The 19,842-nt window shown below is 43.1% G+C and overlaps 1 protein-coding gene across 1 annotated transcript; it reads right to left on the reverse strand.

The window, feature by feature from the left end:
• Nucleotides 1-798: 798 nt before the first annotated feature.
• LOC115365025 (protein NLRC3-like) lies at nt 799-19,391 on the reverse strand. Its single transcript, XM_030059736.1, has 10 exons — nt 19,293-19,391; nt 16,199-16,347; nt 15,802-15,915; nt 15,383-15,496; nt 8,004-10,031; nt 7,414-7,587; nt 6,177-6,339; nt 2,410-3,030; nt 2,181-2,288; nt 799-870 (listed from the first exon to the last, which is right to left on the reverse strand). The coding sequence occupies exons 1-10, from the start codon at nt 19,311-19,313 to the stop codon at nt 799-801; spliced, it is 3,564 nt and encodes a 1,187-aa protein (XP_029915596.1). The 5' UTR covers nt 19,314-19,391.
• Nucleotides 19,392-19,842: the final 451 nt, after the last annotated feature.

The raw sequence follows: 19,842 nt of genomic DNA on the forward strand, positions 1-19,842 counted from the left end.
AGGTTATTCGGTTATTCAAATGTAATAGAGTGAAATAGAGCTAATTTGACTCACTTTATGTACTAATAATTATGATCTGTATCATTATCCTCAGATGAGCTTGATGAAATGGAGGTGAGTGAGGAGCCAAGCTCAACATCCGTGCATTCTTGTGATGCCCAAACACAGTGGGTTGACCCAGGGATGGAGGAGCACACATACTCAAAAGGACCTATCATCTCTTGCAGTATGAGCACACCATCCCCAGAACTGTCACATCCTGTTGCAGATGGTATGTTACAGAGTGATGCAGACTCCCTCTTGTATACAGGAATTCCACTAGTTGAGTTTCACACCCTTGTTTCCTGCCTACAACCATTTGCTCCAACTACATCATCCGTGCCAGTGGTGGATCAAATCCTAATGACCTTAATGAAACTAAGACAAAACTTTGTCATGGCTGATCTAGCACGGCGATTTAAAACATCACAAAGTCAGGTCAGCAAGACTGTTGGACAGTGGATAGACATAATGTCTGAACACACGAAGGACCTTATTCCATGGCTGCCTCGTGACACAATCAGAGCTACATTGCCACAGGCTTTTAAGGAGCAATTTTCAAATACAACCTGTGTAGTTGACTGCTCAGAGACTGTCCTGCAGAAAGCCAAAAATCTGGACTCTAGAAGCGAATCATACAGTCACTACTATGCCAGCAACACAGTGAAATATTTAGTGGCAATTTCTCCCTCTGGAATTATCATGTTCATTTCAGATGCTTATGGTGGCAAATGCAGTGACAGGTACATAACACAGAGCTCAGGGTTTCTGGACTACTTGCGTGCTGGAGACGAGGTGATGGGGGACCGTGGTTTCACAATCAGGGACCTGCTGGAGGAGCGAAGGGTGAACTTAATCATACCAGCATTCACACGCAAAGGAAGCCAGCTGACCAATGAGGAGGTCACTCACACACGACGCATCGCTCATGCCCGCATTCATGTTGAACGGGCAATAAGGCGTCTGAAGGTGTACAAGATTCTTTCTCAAACAGTGCCAATTAACTTGGTACCAAAGATAGATAAAATACTCAAGATCTGTGCTGGTCTAGTGAATTTAAGAGGTGAGCTTATTTCAAGTGAAAAATGAACTGTATTTCCTGTGTTAATTGTCTGTTTAGGTTGACATTACTCTTGATTTTTGATTGGTGGTGCGCAGTGTTGCAAAAGAAAAGTAATGAAATGCATTAACACTAAAGTAACAAGCAAAATGTAAGGAGGAGAAAGAACATTTATTTGTATTGAAATGTATGTAGGAGGTAAATATAAATAACTGTCAGAGAAATAAATACTTGAGTAAAGAACAGGTAAATGAAAAATGTACATAGTACAGTGTAGGGGTGGAAAACCGAACTGTGAAAAATGAACCATTCAATCAACAATCCACCCTGCAAAGTGCAGTGTTGCAAACACATCTGCTGTCCAAGAGACATCTAGCCAGACACCGAGCTAATGAATGAATGAATGTATTGAAGGTGTTTTTATGGTTGTTAATAGTCTAACTAGTCTAAGTAAACTTTTGCCTTTAAAAGGATCATTGTTGATTTCATGTTGTTATCCCAAATCTTTGAATGAAAAAAAAATATATATATTTTTGGCAAGTAAGACAAAATACAGAGAACATTGGACATGGTAGTGTTTTTTTTTTCCTATGATGTTCAAAACAAACCGAGGTTGTGAGCCAAAAACTGCAATACAAACCGAACCGTTTCACCCCCAGTACAGTACAGAATTTGTTGTTATTTATTTATTGTTGTTTGTCTAACTTGCTTGGAACTTGTTTGAAACTTGCTTAATACTATAAACCAAGAAAAATGAAATTTGTTTTAGGTAGAAATATAAACTGTCTTGTATTTTGTAATATATCTGAGGGTGATTTTTAAGATTTTGTGCTTTTAATAAAACTAAAAGCAAAAAGGCATCTGTTGTACTATTTTCTTTGAAGTGTTTACTACCTTTATACACTGCTATTTGTGTTTTTTATGTGTAATGTTACTACACCTAACACCTGTCATCCGCTTACTGTATTTTCAAAAGACTCAGGTATTTGGGGCAGAGCTTCATCTTCTTATCAACAAAGTCATCCACTAATCTTGGAAGCATGTGTGAAAAATAAAAATCCTGCAGGTGTTTCACATGTACATCTGCATAGTCTTTGTCAAATGGCATGTCCAGCTCCAGGTGCTCAGTTGGTGTCCAGATGACCAGCTTGCAGCTCTGTAGACCCAGGCACATCATTGTCAGCTGTGTCTGGAAGAATAAATGTAATATAAAATGGGTTACAGTTTTTTTTTGTTTTTTTTTTTTAAATGAAGGTTAACAAATATCTATCACATTAATTCACACACAAGTAGTGATATTTTTTGCCCACCTGGAGGTAGTATCCACTTGGTCCATTAGGGAAAATGACATAGTTCCCATCACTTGAGCATCTGATATCACCATTTGGCCGACTGAGAAAGTCTGCAATGGGACACTTCAGTGGACACTTAATCTCGAGGAGCTGTGTGGAGTCCAAAATTCCATCTGGGCTGGCTCCAAACCAGGGATGGTCAGGACACACCACCAGGCCTTTCCTCTCCACAGTGTGCCCCTGTCCTTCCATGAGCTGAATGGCTTTTTCCTCATTCTCTTTGCCATAATTTGTTGCTGTGTTGCCAGTGAAGGTGGGGTGTAAGTGTTCGTTGAGGAATTTTTGTGGGTTAGTTCTGCTCCGTTTGGGGACTTTCTTTGCTGTGCTGGCAGTCAGTCGAAGCTTCCTTGCATCGTGCCACAGTTGTGATGCACTCTGCACTTGGGTCTCCTCGGTCAGCTTCTCTATCTGGGCAGGGCTTAGCTCAACATAGGTCTCATAAAAAGTGAGACACTTTTTACAGGTTAGTGTTGTGCCATGTTCTGTATGGGGTATCTGTAGATCACCCTGGCTCTGAGAGGACTCATTACTCTCTACTTCTAACCTGTAGCAGCGCTGAAGGAGACCATCTGTCTGCAGCTGAAATAATGGGGCCATCACAGAGGAACGGATGTGGGTCTTAAATTCTGCATGGTTTTTGAAAAGTTTGGGAGGGGCTTCTGCAGGTGAAACACTTACAGGATCTGGTGTTGATGTTGATGAGCCTGGATGAATGTGGTCTGCTTTATGACGTTTGAATTTTATATGCATCACCTTTTTCAGCTCTACATTCTTCCTTGTACCTGCATTCCACTTCCTCTGTACGTCAGTACAGGCTATCCCTGTCTTTCCCTGTCTGACTGCATTCTCAACCTACATGAAAAAATTGCCTGTTACAAAATGCACTCTGCAGCTCAATCAGTTAAAATTTATTTATATGTCAGTTACAAAGTGTCATTACAAAGCACATTACAATAATAAAATATCAGGACAATCAATATTTTACCTTCCACAGTATTGCAGCTGCGTGGCTGCAAGATCTCCCTGCTCCTGCAACACATGAGCACCCAGCTGTTTGTATTTCACCTGACGCTTTAACTAAAACCCAGGCCCGGTGATGAGGGACTTTAAGGCTCTGACTTGGCTCTATGTCTGCTTTCAAATACATAAGGTCGTGTCCCACCTCCTTTAGCAAAACGCGACCGACCTTGTTGCTGTGGAGGTACTGATACGCCTCAGAGCTTTTCAGATTGTTCATAGCTTCGCCGTCTGTGGCAACGGAGTCAATAAAATAGCTGAATATGCTTGTGTACGTTATCTTTGGCCACTTCTTCAGATCGTCCTCCCATCCCTCAAGAGTAGAAGGCAGTGGAATGATAATATTATCCCGTTTAAGGTGTGAAAGTTGATGTTCCCACATGTTTCATTTACCGATCGCTTCAAAAAAGACGATTAGCGTTGGCCGTTACCATGGTAAACGCCGGTTCCGGTTCAGCAGCGGAAGTCGCTCCCATAATTCGCGCAAGGGATCATGGGGGCGAGGAATAAGGTGGATAGTAAAACCTATCCCTGAGTCTCAAAATAATGATCCTAGAGTTCCTCTGAACTATAGGGGGATAAGTCTTCTCAGTTGTGTCTACAGACTCTATTCTAGTAAACTTAATGAACAACTGTATTGTTATTTGGAAACATCTGATCTGCTGGCAGACCAACAGAATGGTTTTGGTAAGAATAGAGCTTGTACTGACCACATATATTCACTAACTACTATAGTTCATGCTGGAACACAGGAAGGGAAGCATGTGTTTTGTTGATTCAGTGATGTTCAGAAAGCATTTGACTGCATAAATCATGACCTTCTCAGTTTCAAACTAATGAAATCTGGTATAGATGGAACATTTTATAATGCTTTAAAAGTTCTTTACAGGCCCCAGTTGCATGTGTGCAGGTCAGTGATCATAGAACAGTTTGGTTTCCTTCCCCATTTGGTGTTAAACAGGGGGACGTGCTTTCTCCTACTCTGTTCACCATCTATAGAAATGATTTGGTTTTGGAGATGAAGCAGCAGCTTGTGGTGTTAGACTGGCTGATTGTACAGTTGGCACTTTTCTAGACGTGGATGATATAGTCCTCCTTGCAGAGACTGAAACTGATCTCCAGAATCTGTTGAATATTGTGTGCTGCTGGTGTCGTAAATGGAGACTAAAGATAAACAAAGATAAAACTCAGATTATGCATTTCAGGAAAAAGGGTGAGTTACACACTAAGTTTAAGTTTCATTTTGGGCCAACACTTTGGTCATTTACTGAATATTATAAATATTTAGGACTTACTCTAGATGCCCATCTTACTTTTGAAAGAGGAATAAAAATCTTATCTGACTGTGCAGGTCGGGCTCTGGGTGCTGTCCTGAATGAGGTCAAGTTATGTAGAGATCTTGCTTATAGAACCTGTACACAGCTGTTTAAATCTTGTGTCTGTCCTATTGTAAACTACAGTGCAGGGTTTGGGGTTACTGTAAGAAAACTAAATGAGATGCAGTTCAGAACAGAGCCATGTGTTGTTTTCTTGGTGGACATAAAACGGCCCCCACACTTGCTGTATGTGGTGATTTGGGTTGGGAGCCATGCCAAGTGCGGCACCAGGGGGACATGGTGCCACTGTGGAATAGATTCATGCCTGATAATAGACTTACTAAACCAATTTTCTTTTGGGATCTTTCAAATAACTGCTCTTGGACCAGAGTACTGGCCAAAATATGTGAAGAAGCAGGTCTGTAATACATATACAGAAATAAATTATCCTGTAGAGTTAGTCAAATTAAATCAATATTACTTGAAAATTATAAACAGAAATGGCCCAGTGAAATTCTGTATGAAGCTAAACCGAGAGGGTTCAGTCTAATAAAGTGTATTTACCAACCAGAGCACAGAGGTCTGTCTGTGCCCAGCTGAGATGTGGCTTCCTGCCTCTGGCAGCTGAAACCGGACATTTCCATTCAAAACCAGAAGAAAATAGAAAATGTCATCTGAGTGATCTGAATGAGGCTGAAAATGAAATGCACTTTTTGTTTTACTGTCCATTTTATCATAATCTCAGATAGAAGCTTTTCCTGAAAATGTCTGCAGAACGTCCTGATGTGTTTAATATGTCTGATGAATGCAGACTTAAATACTTGTTTAGTGACAAAGTATTTCATTTAGCTCAGTTTGTGTTAAATGCTTATCAGCAGCGTATGACGGCGCTTTATGTTTGATGTGTTTGCCTCTGACTTAAACTGAAGATGTTTTTCTTGCTGTGCTGCCCAAGTTAACTGACTGGGCCTATATTTGCTCGACAGTGAGTGACAAATATGGAGGAGTTCTCTTTTTGCTTACTATGTTTATTGCTCCTTTTTATTGTATTTCTTGGTGTGTCTTGTAAGCCCATGTGGGCTGGGTACCTTTTCACATGAAATAAAAATGACCTTACTTTACCTTACCTTAACTTACCTTACCTTACCTTACCTGGCCTCTCTCTCTCCTGACACATGAGACGGTTGTTAGTTACTTGTCAAACCTCACAAAGCACACATGCATCCATGATACAGAACCTGACCAACCATCCTCACAAAAACTAAAAGAACCAGCAGCCCCGACTTTAAAAAACAACATATACTTCACAGCAATATCAGCCTACTACTACATGATTCAAACTATATCCATATATTTATGTCATCCTTAAAAAGTGCAGTCTGACCTGAGAGTCTCCAGTCTGCAGTTTGGACTCTCCAGTCCAGCAGACAGCAGCTTCACTCCTGAATCCTGCAGCTCGTTCCCACTCAGGTCCAGCTCTGTCAGATGGGGGTTGGACTTCAGAGCCGAGGCCAGAGAAGCACAGCTGCTCCCTGTCAACCTGCAGTCACTCAGTCTGAATAAAGAATAAAATGTGTAGCTATAATTTCCAGTGTTTCCAGAGTCCAGATAGTGAGGAGAGCATTACTGTGTGAAAGGATTTTCCTGGACTGATGAAATCTGTTAGATTTTGCCGCTGACTCTCTGGGCTCTAGTTTCCCGGCGCAGCGCAGGGTGGCGCAGTGAGGCGAACCCTGTGCAGAGATAGTTTCGACCAGCGCAACGTGAGAGGCGGACGGTTTGCAAGTGTCGCAGACCGTGGTGCGCAGAGATGGGAGTGGCGTTGCAGCAGGGGGAGGTGTCGACAGATTCAGCGGAGCCGGCGCAGTGGACGTTTGGCTGACTGGCGCACATCACCAAAACCTCACAATCAGCACAAACGGTGCCAATCTGACATCAGTTGTAATGGGACAGCTGATATGAAGATATATGTATTTGCTGATTGTGATCGTAGCATTGAATAGTGTTTTTTTTCGGTATTTATTGCATTGTTCATGTGTCTGACATTCCGGAAGCCTGCCTGTGAGGTTTTGGTGACGTGTGCGCACTGCTCGCCGGTCTCCGCTCCACGCCGGTCTCCTGGGCTCCACTCCGCCTGCGGCAGTAGACCTCCATGTCAGCTGTGTAAACTTTCATTACGCCTTCACGCAGCGCATTTTAAAGGTGAGGACAGGGGCTCATTTGATTCATTTAAAGTGAATCAGCTGTGTCAAACCCACTCCACGCCTTCTCTCCTCCCATGCGCCGGTAGGAGGAACGGCGGAGTACTTGCGCCACCACGCATGGCGTGCCAAACTTGCAAAATCCACCTGGCCACACCCAGAAAACTAGAGCCCTCTGTATTGAATTGAAAATTGAATTGAATTGAATTTTGGCGTTCCCACAGGTTCCCACAGATGGAGGCCATTTGGACCCCTGCATGTTGAAATAATGTACAATATCATCACTGACGTTCACAGTTTTTCAGTTCAACACACAAGGATTGTGTGAAAATACAGTTTGACAACAATTTGAGATGTAAGCCTGTAAAACTCCTGTTCAGCTAACAGAATATTACATGTTCACACATCATTAAAAAGTGCAGTCTGACCTGAGAGTCTTCAGTCTGCAGTTTGGACTCTCCAGTCCAGCAGACAGCAGCTCCACTCCTGAATCCTGCAGCAGCTGGTTCTCACTCAGGTCCAGCTCTGTCAGATGGGGGTTGGACTTCAGGGCCGAGGCCACAGTTTCACAGTGAGTCTCTGAGAGTCCATAGCCAGAAAGTCTGTAATTACAGATTTAATGTCAAGTCTGTGATTTTCTTGTGCTTATATAGTGTTAAATGATAGTAATATTAAATTGTATTGTCCAAGATTTGTGTATCACACAGGATAAAAAAAAATTAAAAAGTGTTTCATATATAATATTAAAAGAAAGCAAGCAGTAGAAACCTGATGCTCAAGTTCAATTACACAGCAAATACTCTGATTTTGAAGTATTGTAGGGGTGAGCTGCTATGGGCATCACCATCATGTTGCCTCCTTTTACCCTGGACTGCCTGAAGTATATTTTTTCTCTCAGAATCAATCCTTTATCCTGAATATTTAGAGAACTACATATCTTTATTGTATTTCTGCTGGTGTCAGGTATGGAAGCAGCTCTACACTGTTTGGATAATGCTGATTTCACATCAGGACTAACCGAGCCTTCCTGCAGTTCCTCACAGCTGGGATCAGTCTCCCTCGTCCCTCATCTGATGTGTTGTACTCCTTCAGGTCCAACTCATCCAGAACCTCCTCTGACATCTGCAGCATGTAGGCCAGAGCTGAGCACTGGATCTCAGAGAGCCACTTCTCTGATCTGTTCTCTGACTTCAGGAACTTTTGGATATTCTCATTTACTGAGAGGTCGTTCATCTCCATCAAACAGTGGAAGATGTTGATGCTTCTGTCAGGTGAGACACTGGAGGTGTTCCTCTCCTTCAGGTTGTTGATGACTCTCTGGATGTCTTCTGGTCTGCTCTCTGTCTGACCCAGCAGGCCTCCTAAGAGCCTCTGGTTGGACTCCAGTGAGAGGCCATGAAGGAAACGGACAAAGAGGTCCAGGTGACCATTTTTGCTCCGCAGGGCTTCAGACATGACTCTCTCCAGGAAGATATCCAACGATGGCTTTCTGTCATCACATTCTTCCCTCATGACTCTGGCCAGTACCTCTGTGTTGCTGTTGGTGTAGCAGTGGAAGATGTAGACTGCAGCCAGAAACTCCTGAATGCTCAGATGAACAAAGCAGTAGACTTTTCTCTGGAAGAGCACACACTCGGTTTTGAAGATCTCTGTGCACACTCCTGAGTACACCGAGGCCTCTGTGACATCAAGACCACACTCCTCCAGGTCTTCTTGGTAGAACATCAGGTTGCCTTTCTCCAGATGTTCAAACGCCAGCCTGCCCAGCTTCAGAAGAACTTCCCTGTCAGTCTCCATCAGCTCCTGCTGACTCCTGTCATGTCTCTCATTGTACTTGTGCTTCTTCCTCTGTGTCTGAACCAGCAGGAAGTGTGAGTACATGTCAGTCAGGCTCTTGGGCAGCTCTCCTCTCTGGTCTGTAGTCAACATGTGCTCCAGAACTGTAGCAGTGATCCAGCAGAAGACTGGGATGTGGCACATGATGTGGAGGCTCCTGGACGCCTTGATGTGTGAGATGATTCTGCTGCACAGCTCCTCATCACTGGATCTCCTCCTGAAGTACTCCTCCTTCTGGAGGTCAGTGAACCCTCGGACTTCTGTTACCCTGTCAACACATGTAGGAGGGATCTGATTGGCCGCCGCAGGTCTGGAAGTTATCCAGAGGAGAGCCGAGGGAAGCAGCTTCCCCTTGATGAGGTTTGTCAACAGCACGTCTACTGATGACGTCTGTGTGACATCAGACACGACCTCATTGTTCTGGAAATCCAATAAAAACCTGCTTTCATCCAGGCCGTCAAAGATGAACACGACTGTACAGACGGCGAGCTTCTCTGCTGTGACCGTCTGTAATGTTGGATGGAAAACACGGAGCAGCTGGAGAAGACTGTAGCGCTCATCTTTGATCAAGTTCAGCTCCCGGAACGAAAGCAGAACCACAAGACTGACATGCTGGTTTTCCAAGCCCTCTGCCCAGTCCAGAGTGAACTTCTGCACTGAGAAGGTTTTCCCAATCCCGGCAACGCCCTGCGTCACAACTACTCTGATGTGTGTGTCTTGGCCAGGTAAGGCTTTAAAGATGTCCTGGCACCGGATTGGAGTGTCATGGAGGGTCTCCATCTTGGATGTTGTCTCCAGCTGCCACACCTCATGTTGGGTATTAACCTCTTCCCTTCGTCCCTGTGTGATGTAGAGCTCAGTGTAGATCCTGTTGAGGGGGGTTCCACTTCCTGCTGCAGCAGTTCCTTCTGTCACAAATTCACATCTCCTCCTCAGACTGATCTTATGCTCGTCTAAAACCTCCTGCAGACCGCCGTCCACTGGGCTGGTTTGACTGGGTGTCTGCAGTCCAGGTCTTGTTCTGGATCTTTCTCCACACTGGGGACAGGCAGGATCTCCTGATGGATCAGACTGGTCCCAGTATGAGGTGATGCACCGTCTGCAGAACCAGTGTCCACAGCTGGTGGAGACTGGATCCCTCAGGAGCTCCTGGCACAAAGCACAGCAGGACAGCTGCTCCTTCACATCACCTCGACTCCTTTTCCTGTCCCTGTGGAGATGGAAGCACTTTGTTTATGTTTAGACAACATTACGGTTTAACTGAAATCTTAAAATATTTAAAAAAAAAAAAAAAAAAAAAAAAAAAAAAAAAAAAGTAAAAAACAAACAAACATGACAATGGGACACTTGACATTTAGCCAAGGTTATTACAATTGTCATAAGCGGCCTCTTATGTCACTTTCTGTGACTACATTTACATGGACTACAGTATTCTAATATTAATGCAATTAAGATAGTATTTAGAAGAAGAAATGCCCATGTAAGCAGTGTGACATCCACTTTCAGTTTCTGCAGCAGATTATGACGAATACAGGAATCCAAGAGCTTGACAGCTCATGTATTTTTTTAGTGATTTTTATTGTGAATCCATGAAAGAAAAGTTGACCAACAACAAAAGCAAAACATGTGAACAGTTTCTGGGTGAGGAGGAAACTCACTGCAACAAGCTTTCAACAAGCTAAAGAGGACGACACCCCCTTGACTTAACCCTGAGATTAGTCACCATGGTTACGACTCCAGTGAAGACCCCTGAAAAAATGTCTGAATCTCCTCCACATCCAGGTGGTTTTCATGCTGGGTTCCAGTGCTCCTGTCTGGTTCCTGGACCAGAAGTCAGATATTACAACACTCAGGCCGGGACAATATGCTGATCTCCTGATCGATACTATCATGACACCTGGGAGCTGATCAATACATATTGTGATTCTTAAGTATCTTCTTATCCTCGTTGTTTAAATGTGTCAGAAACTGGCCCTTCCTGTCAGTCCAGTTGGAGAAGCAGAGCTCCTCTGAACGGCCTCGCTCTCTAGTTTGTGTGTGTAAAGTTTGATGAGGCTGTGATTCTCCTAGAGGTCACTAGAGGTCATTTTCTCCAGCGACGTCCAGTTGGACAAAAGTCTCTGCCTGCAGTGAAATGGCTGCTATGGGGGCCAACATCATCACACAGGAATCAAATGTGGCTCATTGAATCCACAAGAGTCTCAGCTTTCCAGTCAAAGCAACTGATGCAGCTCCAAGACTGTTTAGGCCCCAGTCTGCACACACACACCACAGGGTAACAATAAAATAAATTTAAAAAAAAATAACTAAAATTTAGTCCAAGTTAGAAACAATATTTTTTCCAGAGAGTTCTCAGGTTCTGTAAATGCACTGTGTTTTCTTGTGTTTTTTTTTTTTTTTACTTGAACCTTGATGTTGAAATGAAAATGTACTTTTGAATAATGAAGTATTTTTAAAAGAGATTACTTTAACTCAAGTAAAACATTTGACTGAGCAGCCTCCACTGGCAGTGCAGTGATATTTGACCAGGAGGATCTACACTTTAACTCAAGTCATGTGGACTTTGGCCACCACTTCCATGCTGATGTGTGTGTGTGTGTGTGTGTGTGTGTGTGTGTGTGTGTGTGTGTGTGTGCCATAGTGCATCAGTCTGAGCAGCACAGGATCAGATTTATCTGTCAGTCAGTGTGAATCTAAACTTCAGACTCAGGTGTGTGAAGAACTTGTGAGTGCAGGTGCAGGTGGAAATGTTCTCAGGTGTTTTGGTGCAAAACATCAAACAGCATCACAGTTTGTGGAAAACAGCACAGAGCCAGATGTGTTTTGGTTGAACAGCTGGATTGCAGAGCAAGGAGCAGTCATTTCTCTCTTTGCAGTCTCTTTTCTTGATATCCTCACTACTTGCTCTGCTATATAATCTCATGTAATCATTAGGGTGACCACCTGTCCCGCAAATTGAGACCGTGTCAATGTGGGACACGCATTGAAAAAGCTCGTTCACCCGGGGGATAGGGCGATGCTCGTTAGTTTTTCTCCTCTTGCGCTGCTGTCTGCTCATGCCGGTGTGTGTGTGTGTGTGTGTGTGTGTGTGTGTGTGTGTATGACTGAGGAGCACTCACCCACCGGCGCTGTCTGAAGCGTAGCGCGGCGAGAACAAAGCTACAGCGGCGCACTGACATAGATTGTGTAACAAAGCAAAGGCTTAGCTTGTCTATTCATATAAGAGGTACCACTTTGGCTTATTTTTCAATCTGTTATCACAGGCATACTACTGCTCATTCATTGGTAGCTGAATTGTTAGGTCTATTTGATAAGTAATTTACATTTTTAAAATAATAATTTAAAATATTGTTAAATTAAAAAAAAAAAAAAAAGCCAACATGATGCAGGTCAAAGACTAAAAAAGAATATTGACTAAAACCATTGACTAAAACTAGACTAAAATACTTTGGATTTTCTTCGACTAAAACTAGACTAAAATGCCAAGACTTTTCATCGACTAAAATGTGACTAAACAAAAAAGAATTCAAGTTGACTAAATATGACTAAAACTAATAAGGGCATTTGACACAAGACTAAGACTCAGGGTCAAGGGTCAAATGTCAAACTGGCTCCTAGGGGAGCACAACATGGCATTAACAAAAAAACACACCCCAGCACAATAAGCACATAATAAACAACATGACTCAAGACATTGCACATGTGGAAGGGGGGAGGGATTTGGGGAGGGGGAGGTGTCCCAGCACAGACGAGGGTCGTATGCAGCCACTATGGTGCTCCACACCCACGAGCTGCACTGAAAACGGGAAGGAGAGGGGGTGGGGGGCCAACGAGGCGTTGAATTTTAAGGGATGCGTGTATGTGTGTCCTTGTGTATGTGTATGCGCAAGTCCAGGACCATCTTCTCCATACAGACTACACATTGTCTCTGCTGTCTGATGAGATGACACCCCCGGCCGTTGCCCGGGAGACGGCCTTGTGAGTCCTGAACAGAGTTGAAGTTCCCGGGTGGAGGGTGATGGGGAGGGAGTGGGGAAGAGCGCCTGTCTGCATACACATCCAGGAGAAACTGAAGATAGCGGCCTTCCAAGGTCGCTGGGGCGCCGAATTGTGGATAAGGTGATTGTTTTGGACAGGCCGATTCTGCAATTTCCATCAGCCTTAAGTCTCTGTGGTTCTCTTGGTGATTCTGAATAATTTCAAATTATGGCACATTTCCTCAGAGTCGAGCTTCCAACTTCTCCAAGTTGTTACCCATCTGGCGTAAAAGTCCAGGAATTTCTTCCTGCTTGCGAATTGATTCACGAAGCAATTCACACAACGCACGAGTCTGAGTGTTGTTGGCTCGGCCCAAACCTTCTATGGCTGGCAGCTTCTCCAGAGCCAAACGCGCTGCCAACACCCTCTGAACTTTGCGATAAATCAGGAATCCACCAGCACCAAACAGCAGAAATCCTGTTATCATAAATCCAATCATGTAGACGTCTTCAACATCCTCGACGGAAAGAATCGACAGGCACATCACCCTCCACTGCTCCCAGGAGTCCATGGTGTACCCAGCGGCAAACGTTCCGGCGGGGCATGCGGGCTCTCCTTTGCCCAGTTTTTTTGTAGAGAAAATTTGATCAATTGCATTGAGAGATAGTGGTGGGTGCGATTCATCGAAATTGCGATTCATCGCAATGTTTTTGTGCATTGATTTTTTCACGTCGATTCTTTTCCACCAAGCCCGAAAAAAAAAGAAAAAAGAAAAAAAAAAAAACGGGTACCCGGAACAAAAAGTAGGCAACGCGCGCGCCACCCGGACAGTTTAGTAGGTGGGACCATAGCAAATGGAATGCCGTTGTAAAATCACTGTAACTCACGGCTTCAAGGGGCTTATTGCTTTTATAAAACGGTTACCCTACATATAGCCCATAAAATAAACACACAAGAAAAATATGCAACAATAAAACTGAGAACTATTCATTCTTCCGCCAAGCAAGATAGAGTGGACAGAATGAACAGAGCACAGACGGCAAGATTGCTTTTTCATCTAGCGCCATCATCATGTCACATCAGGCTATTTGGGCTCGTTAATGTTGAATTGGATATTTCCATTAATAGAGCAATTGTTAAAATAGTGTTCAATTTTGTTTGGACTCCTCTTTGCAGGGACGGTGGCGTGCGTTTCGAGCCAGGTGCATTTTTGCACAGACGTATGCCTAACGTCGGTTGTAACAATAACAATAAAAATAAAAGTATACTGTTAATTTATCATACATCGGCGCTGTCACACTGTGTTCGCTTTGGGTGGAGATAAAAGGCAGGTGGATCAGGAGGCAGCAGGGAGAGGGAGGCTATTTCTCCAGGGAGGCCATCGGACACAGTGGGTTACCCAGCTGCTCATATATGAATCCCTGCAGGCTTTCTATGTTTTTTCGGCTGCATCTTTGTGATTTTTCGTGCATTCGTTGAAAGACAGGGTGACATATTTTAGGCCATTTTCGTCGTGGTGAATGCTGAAGGAGTTGGCCTTTAATTTGCAGTTGCCCTCGTTCGCCCTGCGTCCCATGAAGCTGCACGTCAAACCAGACTTTACAGACAAGCCCCCTCCTGATCCGCCGGCCTTTTATCTCCACCCACGAAACGCACGCCACCGGCAAGTACTTTCGCAACACGATAAATTATAAACTATAATAAATAAATAAATGTATGTATGTATGTATGTGTGTCAATGGTGTACTGTAGTGCCTGTGTACCAAATTTTTAATTACTCTTTGTTATGATGGAACTGGCTTATGCAGTTCTTTCACTGGCCCCTAGATGGGGCTGTGCTCCTTGGCAGTGTTGGGTTAAATGTTGGGAGCTACTCCCAGATTACACAGTCAAAATATTTTGTGTCTTTGAAAAATAATTCCTAGTCAAATGTTCAAAAAATCTTTATTTTGAGAGTGACATGAGTTAATTTATGGGCTATTTATTTCCAAAGCTAGCCACAGATTAACACAAAATCAGTCTTGCATGGAAAATAGCTGTAAAAATCGCAATAATCGAAGAATCGTGGCACCAATAATTGCATCAAATCGACAAACGCTGTAATCGCTATAATCGAAAAATCGAAGCTCCCATAATCGGAATCGCATCGAATCGTGAGGTACCTGCGATGGAGCACGCCTATTGAGAGACCAGCTGATCAGATCCATTGTTGTAGACTTTCGGAGAGAAATGCAGAGAGAGGCTCCGATAGAGACAACACAAGACAGAGAGCAGAGCAGGGCAGATAAGGGCAGGAGGGAGCTAGAGAAAAAGCATCCGCCTTTGTTGAGAGCAGGAAGAGCATACAGCAGCAATTACATATGTTAGGGGAACAGGGCAACATTAATATAACACGTAAAGTGGTATCTGCTAGAAATCGGTAAACCGGTATCAGTGAGCCCGCCGAGTGGGGGCACCGCCACCCCGGGCGGTGTCCCACATTGTCCCTCAGAATCATACCCCTTGTCCCCCATTGGGCTTATTAGCAGGTGGTCACCCTAGTCATCAGATTCCATCAGGCTCACAGTCTGACAGCTGTCTTACTTTGTGTCTGAAGGTCCAGGTCCATCACTGAAGAATGGAGGTCGATCTTTAGACCAGTCGCTCTTCATGGACAGACAGCTGGACACTGCAGACTCTGCTCTGTGGCAGGAACCTCTGGAAACACAAATGTTTGAAACATGTTGTTAGTTCTTGTAAATCAGGGCTCCAGACTAACTTTTCCACTGGCAGCACTGGTGCTCCCAGCTTTCCCAGTCGCTCACAGCAGCTCATGGTTTGGTCGCAGCCAAACCATGAGCCATGACCATGATTTTTTTGTGAGGGGGGGTCCAGCTAAAAGAGCAGATGTGGCTCATGATCTGAACCATCAGTTTTGGGGTCACGTCTACTTTCTCCATGCGCCACAAACAGATTTCACAGGAAAACAGTGAACACACACTGCACTCTAACAGCTGTCTTACTTTGTGTCTGAAGGTCCAGGTTCAACACTGAAGAATGGAGGTCGATCTTTAGACCAGTCACTCTTCATGGACAGACGGCTGGACACTGCAGACTCTGCTCTGTGGTAGGAACCTCTGGAAACACAAATGTTTGAAACATGTTGTTAGTTCTTGTAAATCAGGGCTCCAGACTAACTTTTCCACTGGCAGCACTGGTGCTCCCAGCTTTCCCAGTCGCTCCCAGCAGCTCATGGTTTGGTCACAGCCTTTTTTTGTGAGGGGGGGTCCAGCTAAAAGAGCGGATGTGGCTCATGACCTGAAGCATCAGTTTTGGGGTCACGTCTACTTTCTCCATGCGCCACAAACAGATTTCACAGGAAAACAGTGAACACACACTGCACTCTGACAGCTGTCTTACTTTGTGTCTGAAGGTCCAGGTTCAGCACTGAAGAATGGAGGTTCTCTTCTAGACCGGTCGCTCTTCATGGACAGACAGCTGGACACTGCAGACTCTGCTCTGCCCTCCTCTTCCTTCTCACAGTCACTCATCTTCTGATTTAAGTCAGCCTAAGAGGTGCAAGCACACACACACACACACACACACACACACACACAGTTGTCCCGGTCTTCATAGATCACATGTTGCTCTTCACTCCTCCTTACTCACTTTGCTGACTTGTGAATGTCGTCTTTTTTACTGAATAGATTTTACACTCACAGAAAAATAAAGACATTAAAAAATTATTTAAAATCTCAGTGTCTGAATATTTTCCCAGAGCAACAGCAGTCATCCCTACATTAACCATATTGAGGTATTTGGTCAAAATATTTCACGATATTTGATTTAGTCTCTGTCATCCAGCCCGAGCCTTACAGTGAAATTTGACATTTTAATTTGAAGTTGTCATGGCGACCAGTTTCATGCCTGCAGCGTTTGGTCTTTGTAAAGGAGCCGGGAGCCGCTGATGATCTGCACAAATAAATGCAGATTCACAAATAATTTCTGAAGCACAGATTCACTTTAGGAATGCACAAATGAAAGAGTGTGAATGCAGCAAAGCTCATGGACATGTTTCCCTGTTTCTGTCCAATCCAGAGGCTGCGTCCCAGACGCTGCGCTCACCAGCAAATCCTGCACTGTAATAAATTACCAGCATTTCACAATAATTAACAGTATTATTTTACAGTACCTTGTTGTAATTAAGTTCCCCTGTGATATCCCAATGAATACCTGTAAAAACAACAGTATCCTTTTACAGCATTTAACTGTTATTTTACAGTAAAATCCTGCAATCAAAACACCTGTTATATCACAACAAGGTCTGTAATATCACAGCAACACAGTAAAAAAATGCAAGGATTTCACAGCATCCAACAGTATTATTACAGTGAAATTTTGTATTAAAATATTCCCTGGTAAGTCACATGACATAACCAAACTCAGCACTGAACCTGAAGAGGCCATTTCCCTCTTCTCCTCTGGGCTGAATGGAGAAGGTGAGCTGCATAACGTCTGTTTGAATACACCCATGCTATTTTAAATGATATTAGCACTATTAGCTAACTAGCTAACGTTAGCTAGCTGTAGCATTTACCTATGTGGTCTGATATAGGTTAGCTAACGCTAGCGTTTGCTATTTACCACAGCTGATCTTATTATTTAAATTTGAATACCTAAATACTGTACACTGTGCTTTTACTGAACTGTTGAGTGTGCATATGATAAGATTATGAAGGATGATGAGTCAACTTGATAAATGCTGCCTGCAATACATAAGTCTATTTAAAACTGAAACTCTCTTTGCTTATTAACAAGTTCTTCTTGGGCATCAATCCTGAAAGAGGCTCAAAGACCAGGAGGAAGACAACAATGAACCCTCATATGAGCAACTTTTGAGGAAACTAATGGACTTTGAGTGGGCATCAGAGTTTTTTTTTTTTTGCTGCAGCAGTTGTCAGGCTCAGTTTTGAGTCGTTCTTTTTGTACTTTTTTTGAAGACAACTTTGCACTATAAGGTTTTTGTACGATGCTGTTGCGTGTGGATTATAGAATGTTTGAGACTGAGAGGAGCGCCTGACCCCTTCACCACATCCCTTCATCGCTCTCTCCCTTCCTCTCTTACCTTGCCATGTAGGCCTCATTCCCATCCTCTTACTGTTATTGGGACACAGCTGGGTAGTTGAATGACGAGTTTCTGCACAGTTTCTCTGCATTTTAAGATGCTTTGAAAAGTTTGACTAGGACTAGGAAGTTGAATTTCTTGAATTCTTGAAATTCTTGGCATTTATGTTGAATAACCCTTTATTTGTAAATAGATAGATATAGATAGATAGATATACTTTATTGATCCCAACCAGGGAAATTCTGGTATAAATAATGGTATTAATAAATATGCCATTGGGCTAACATTGACTTTACCTCAGAGTTGTGTGTTGGTGTGTTAATTGTACAATGATTGTAAATTCACAGTAAATGGAAACTTCATCTGCATTACTTTCACAGTAAATTACTGGCCAATTTTTGCATGATTTCCACAGTATACATAGTAAATTCACAGTAAATTACTATCAACTTGTGCATTACTTTCACAGTACACACAGTAAAAGTACAGGGCCTTGTTGTAATGATGTACAGCAAAAAGTTGTAATTCCCCAGTAATGTACTGTAATATCACAGTAATTGCTTTGTCATTGAAGCTGTGAAGTTACAGTACACAGTTGTGCTTTTACAACAATGCATTGTAATATCACAGATGTGAAATTACAGTAAATTGCTGTGAGTACATTTCACAGTATATTGCTGTAATCCTTATTGTGAAAGTCACGCAAAACTTATCCAATAATTTATTGTGAATTCACAGCGAAAAATTTTGCAGTGTGGTGTCATCATGAAACCTGCAAATCTTTCTTTCAGTAGTTTTGGTGGCGCACCGTGTTCCCTTCATGTCTTTTTCTTGTTGTTCTCAGAGAACAGAGCCTCAGCAGAAAAACACAAACTCCTTTCCATCAAAACTTCAAAGCAGATGATGCTTTCTTGTTAAGGAGCCACAGGTTTGGCCCTTATTCTCTTTTCTGTGCTGAGGGACCAGAGGCCTGTTCTCACCCTGACAAACAGGAAACACTTTGCTTCCTGTTCAGGCTGTAAAAACAAAAAGCCACAGGCCTGTTCAGGGCCCAGGGAACACAGGGGGCCTGCTCAGTTTGAAAACTATTAATAGATTTGCATTTTTCATTAATTTATTTATTCATTTGTTTTTATTTTCCAGTGGCGGGTTTCATACACACAGATCAGTCTGTATTTCCTGTGGAATAAACGGAATTAAACGGCTTTAAAAACGTGCTGTCTGACGTATACAACTGGCTAACATTTGGTTTTACCGCCTGATGAGATTTTTTATCATCACCACAAAGAAAATGATCACTGCTTTACTTTTTACATTTATTTCTAACAGATGAAATCAACAGTGAAAAATGCAGCTTGAAAATGGCGTCGAACAAAAGTAGTGACTCACAGCAGAAGCGGTTTGTCCCATGATGACGAGTTTCTTTCTTTCTTTCTTTCTTTCTTTCTTTCTTTCTTTCTTTCTTTCTTTCTTTCTTTTTTCTTCTTGGACTTGAACTCAAAGATAAACAGAAATCCTCTCCTGACGTCCGAACGTGTGCAGCTCTTCTACATCATGACGGTGGGACAGTCCAACATTAATGATGAAGATGAGCCTCCTGGTCGCGGCTCGTCCAAACCTTCAACCAAAGTTTCACTTTCACTTGTGCTGCGTTCACGTCCTCATGGGAGAATTCAGCAGCTCCCACCTGCACCCCTGTACTATGAGACTCTGGACAGGGCCGCCCCCTGGGCAGTTGCTAGGAATTCTGGGTCCCCTGAAAGAATATAGGTGTGGGCCTCTCATTCATTGCCACTTTTTTTTTTTTTTTTTTTACAACTGCGTATTATGATGTTTTCCTTCATTTTTCTGTTTGTCAGTGTTCTTGACGGTGCCTGGTGTAATACACCCAATTTGTTTTCTCTGTTACGATTAACCACTTAACAAGTCAGAGTATTAT

This window comes from Myripristis murdjan, chromosome 9 (assembly GCF_902150065.1).
Source record: "Myripristis murdjan chromosome 9, fMyrMur1.1, whole genome shotgun sequence".
Classification (NCBI taxonomy): Eukaryota; Metazoa; Chordata; class Actinopteri; order Holocentriformes; family Holocentridae; genus Myripristis; species Myripristis murdjan.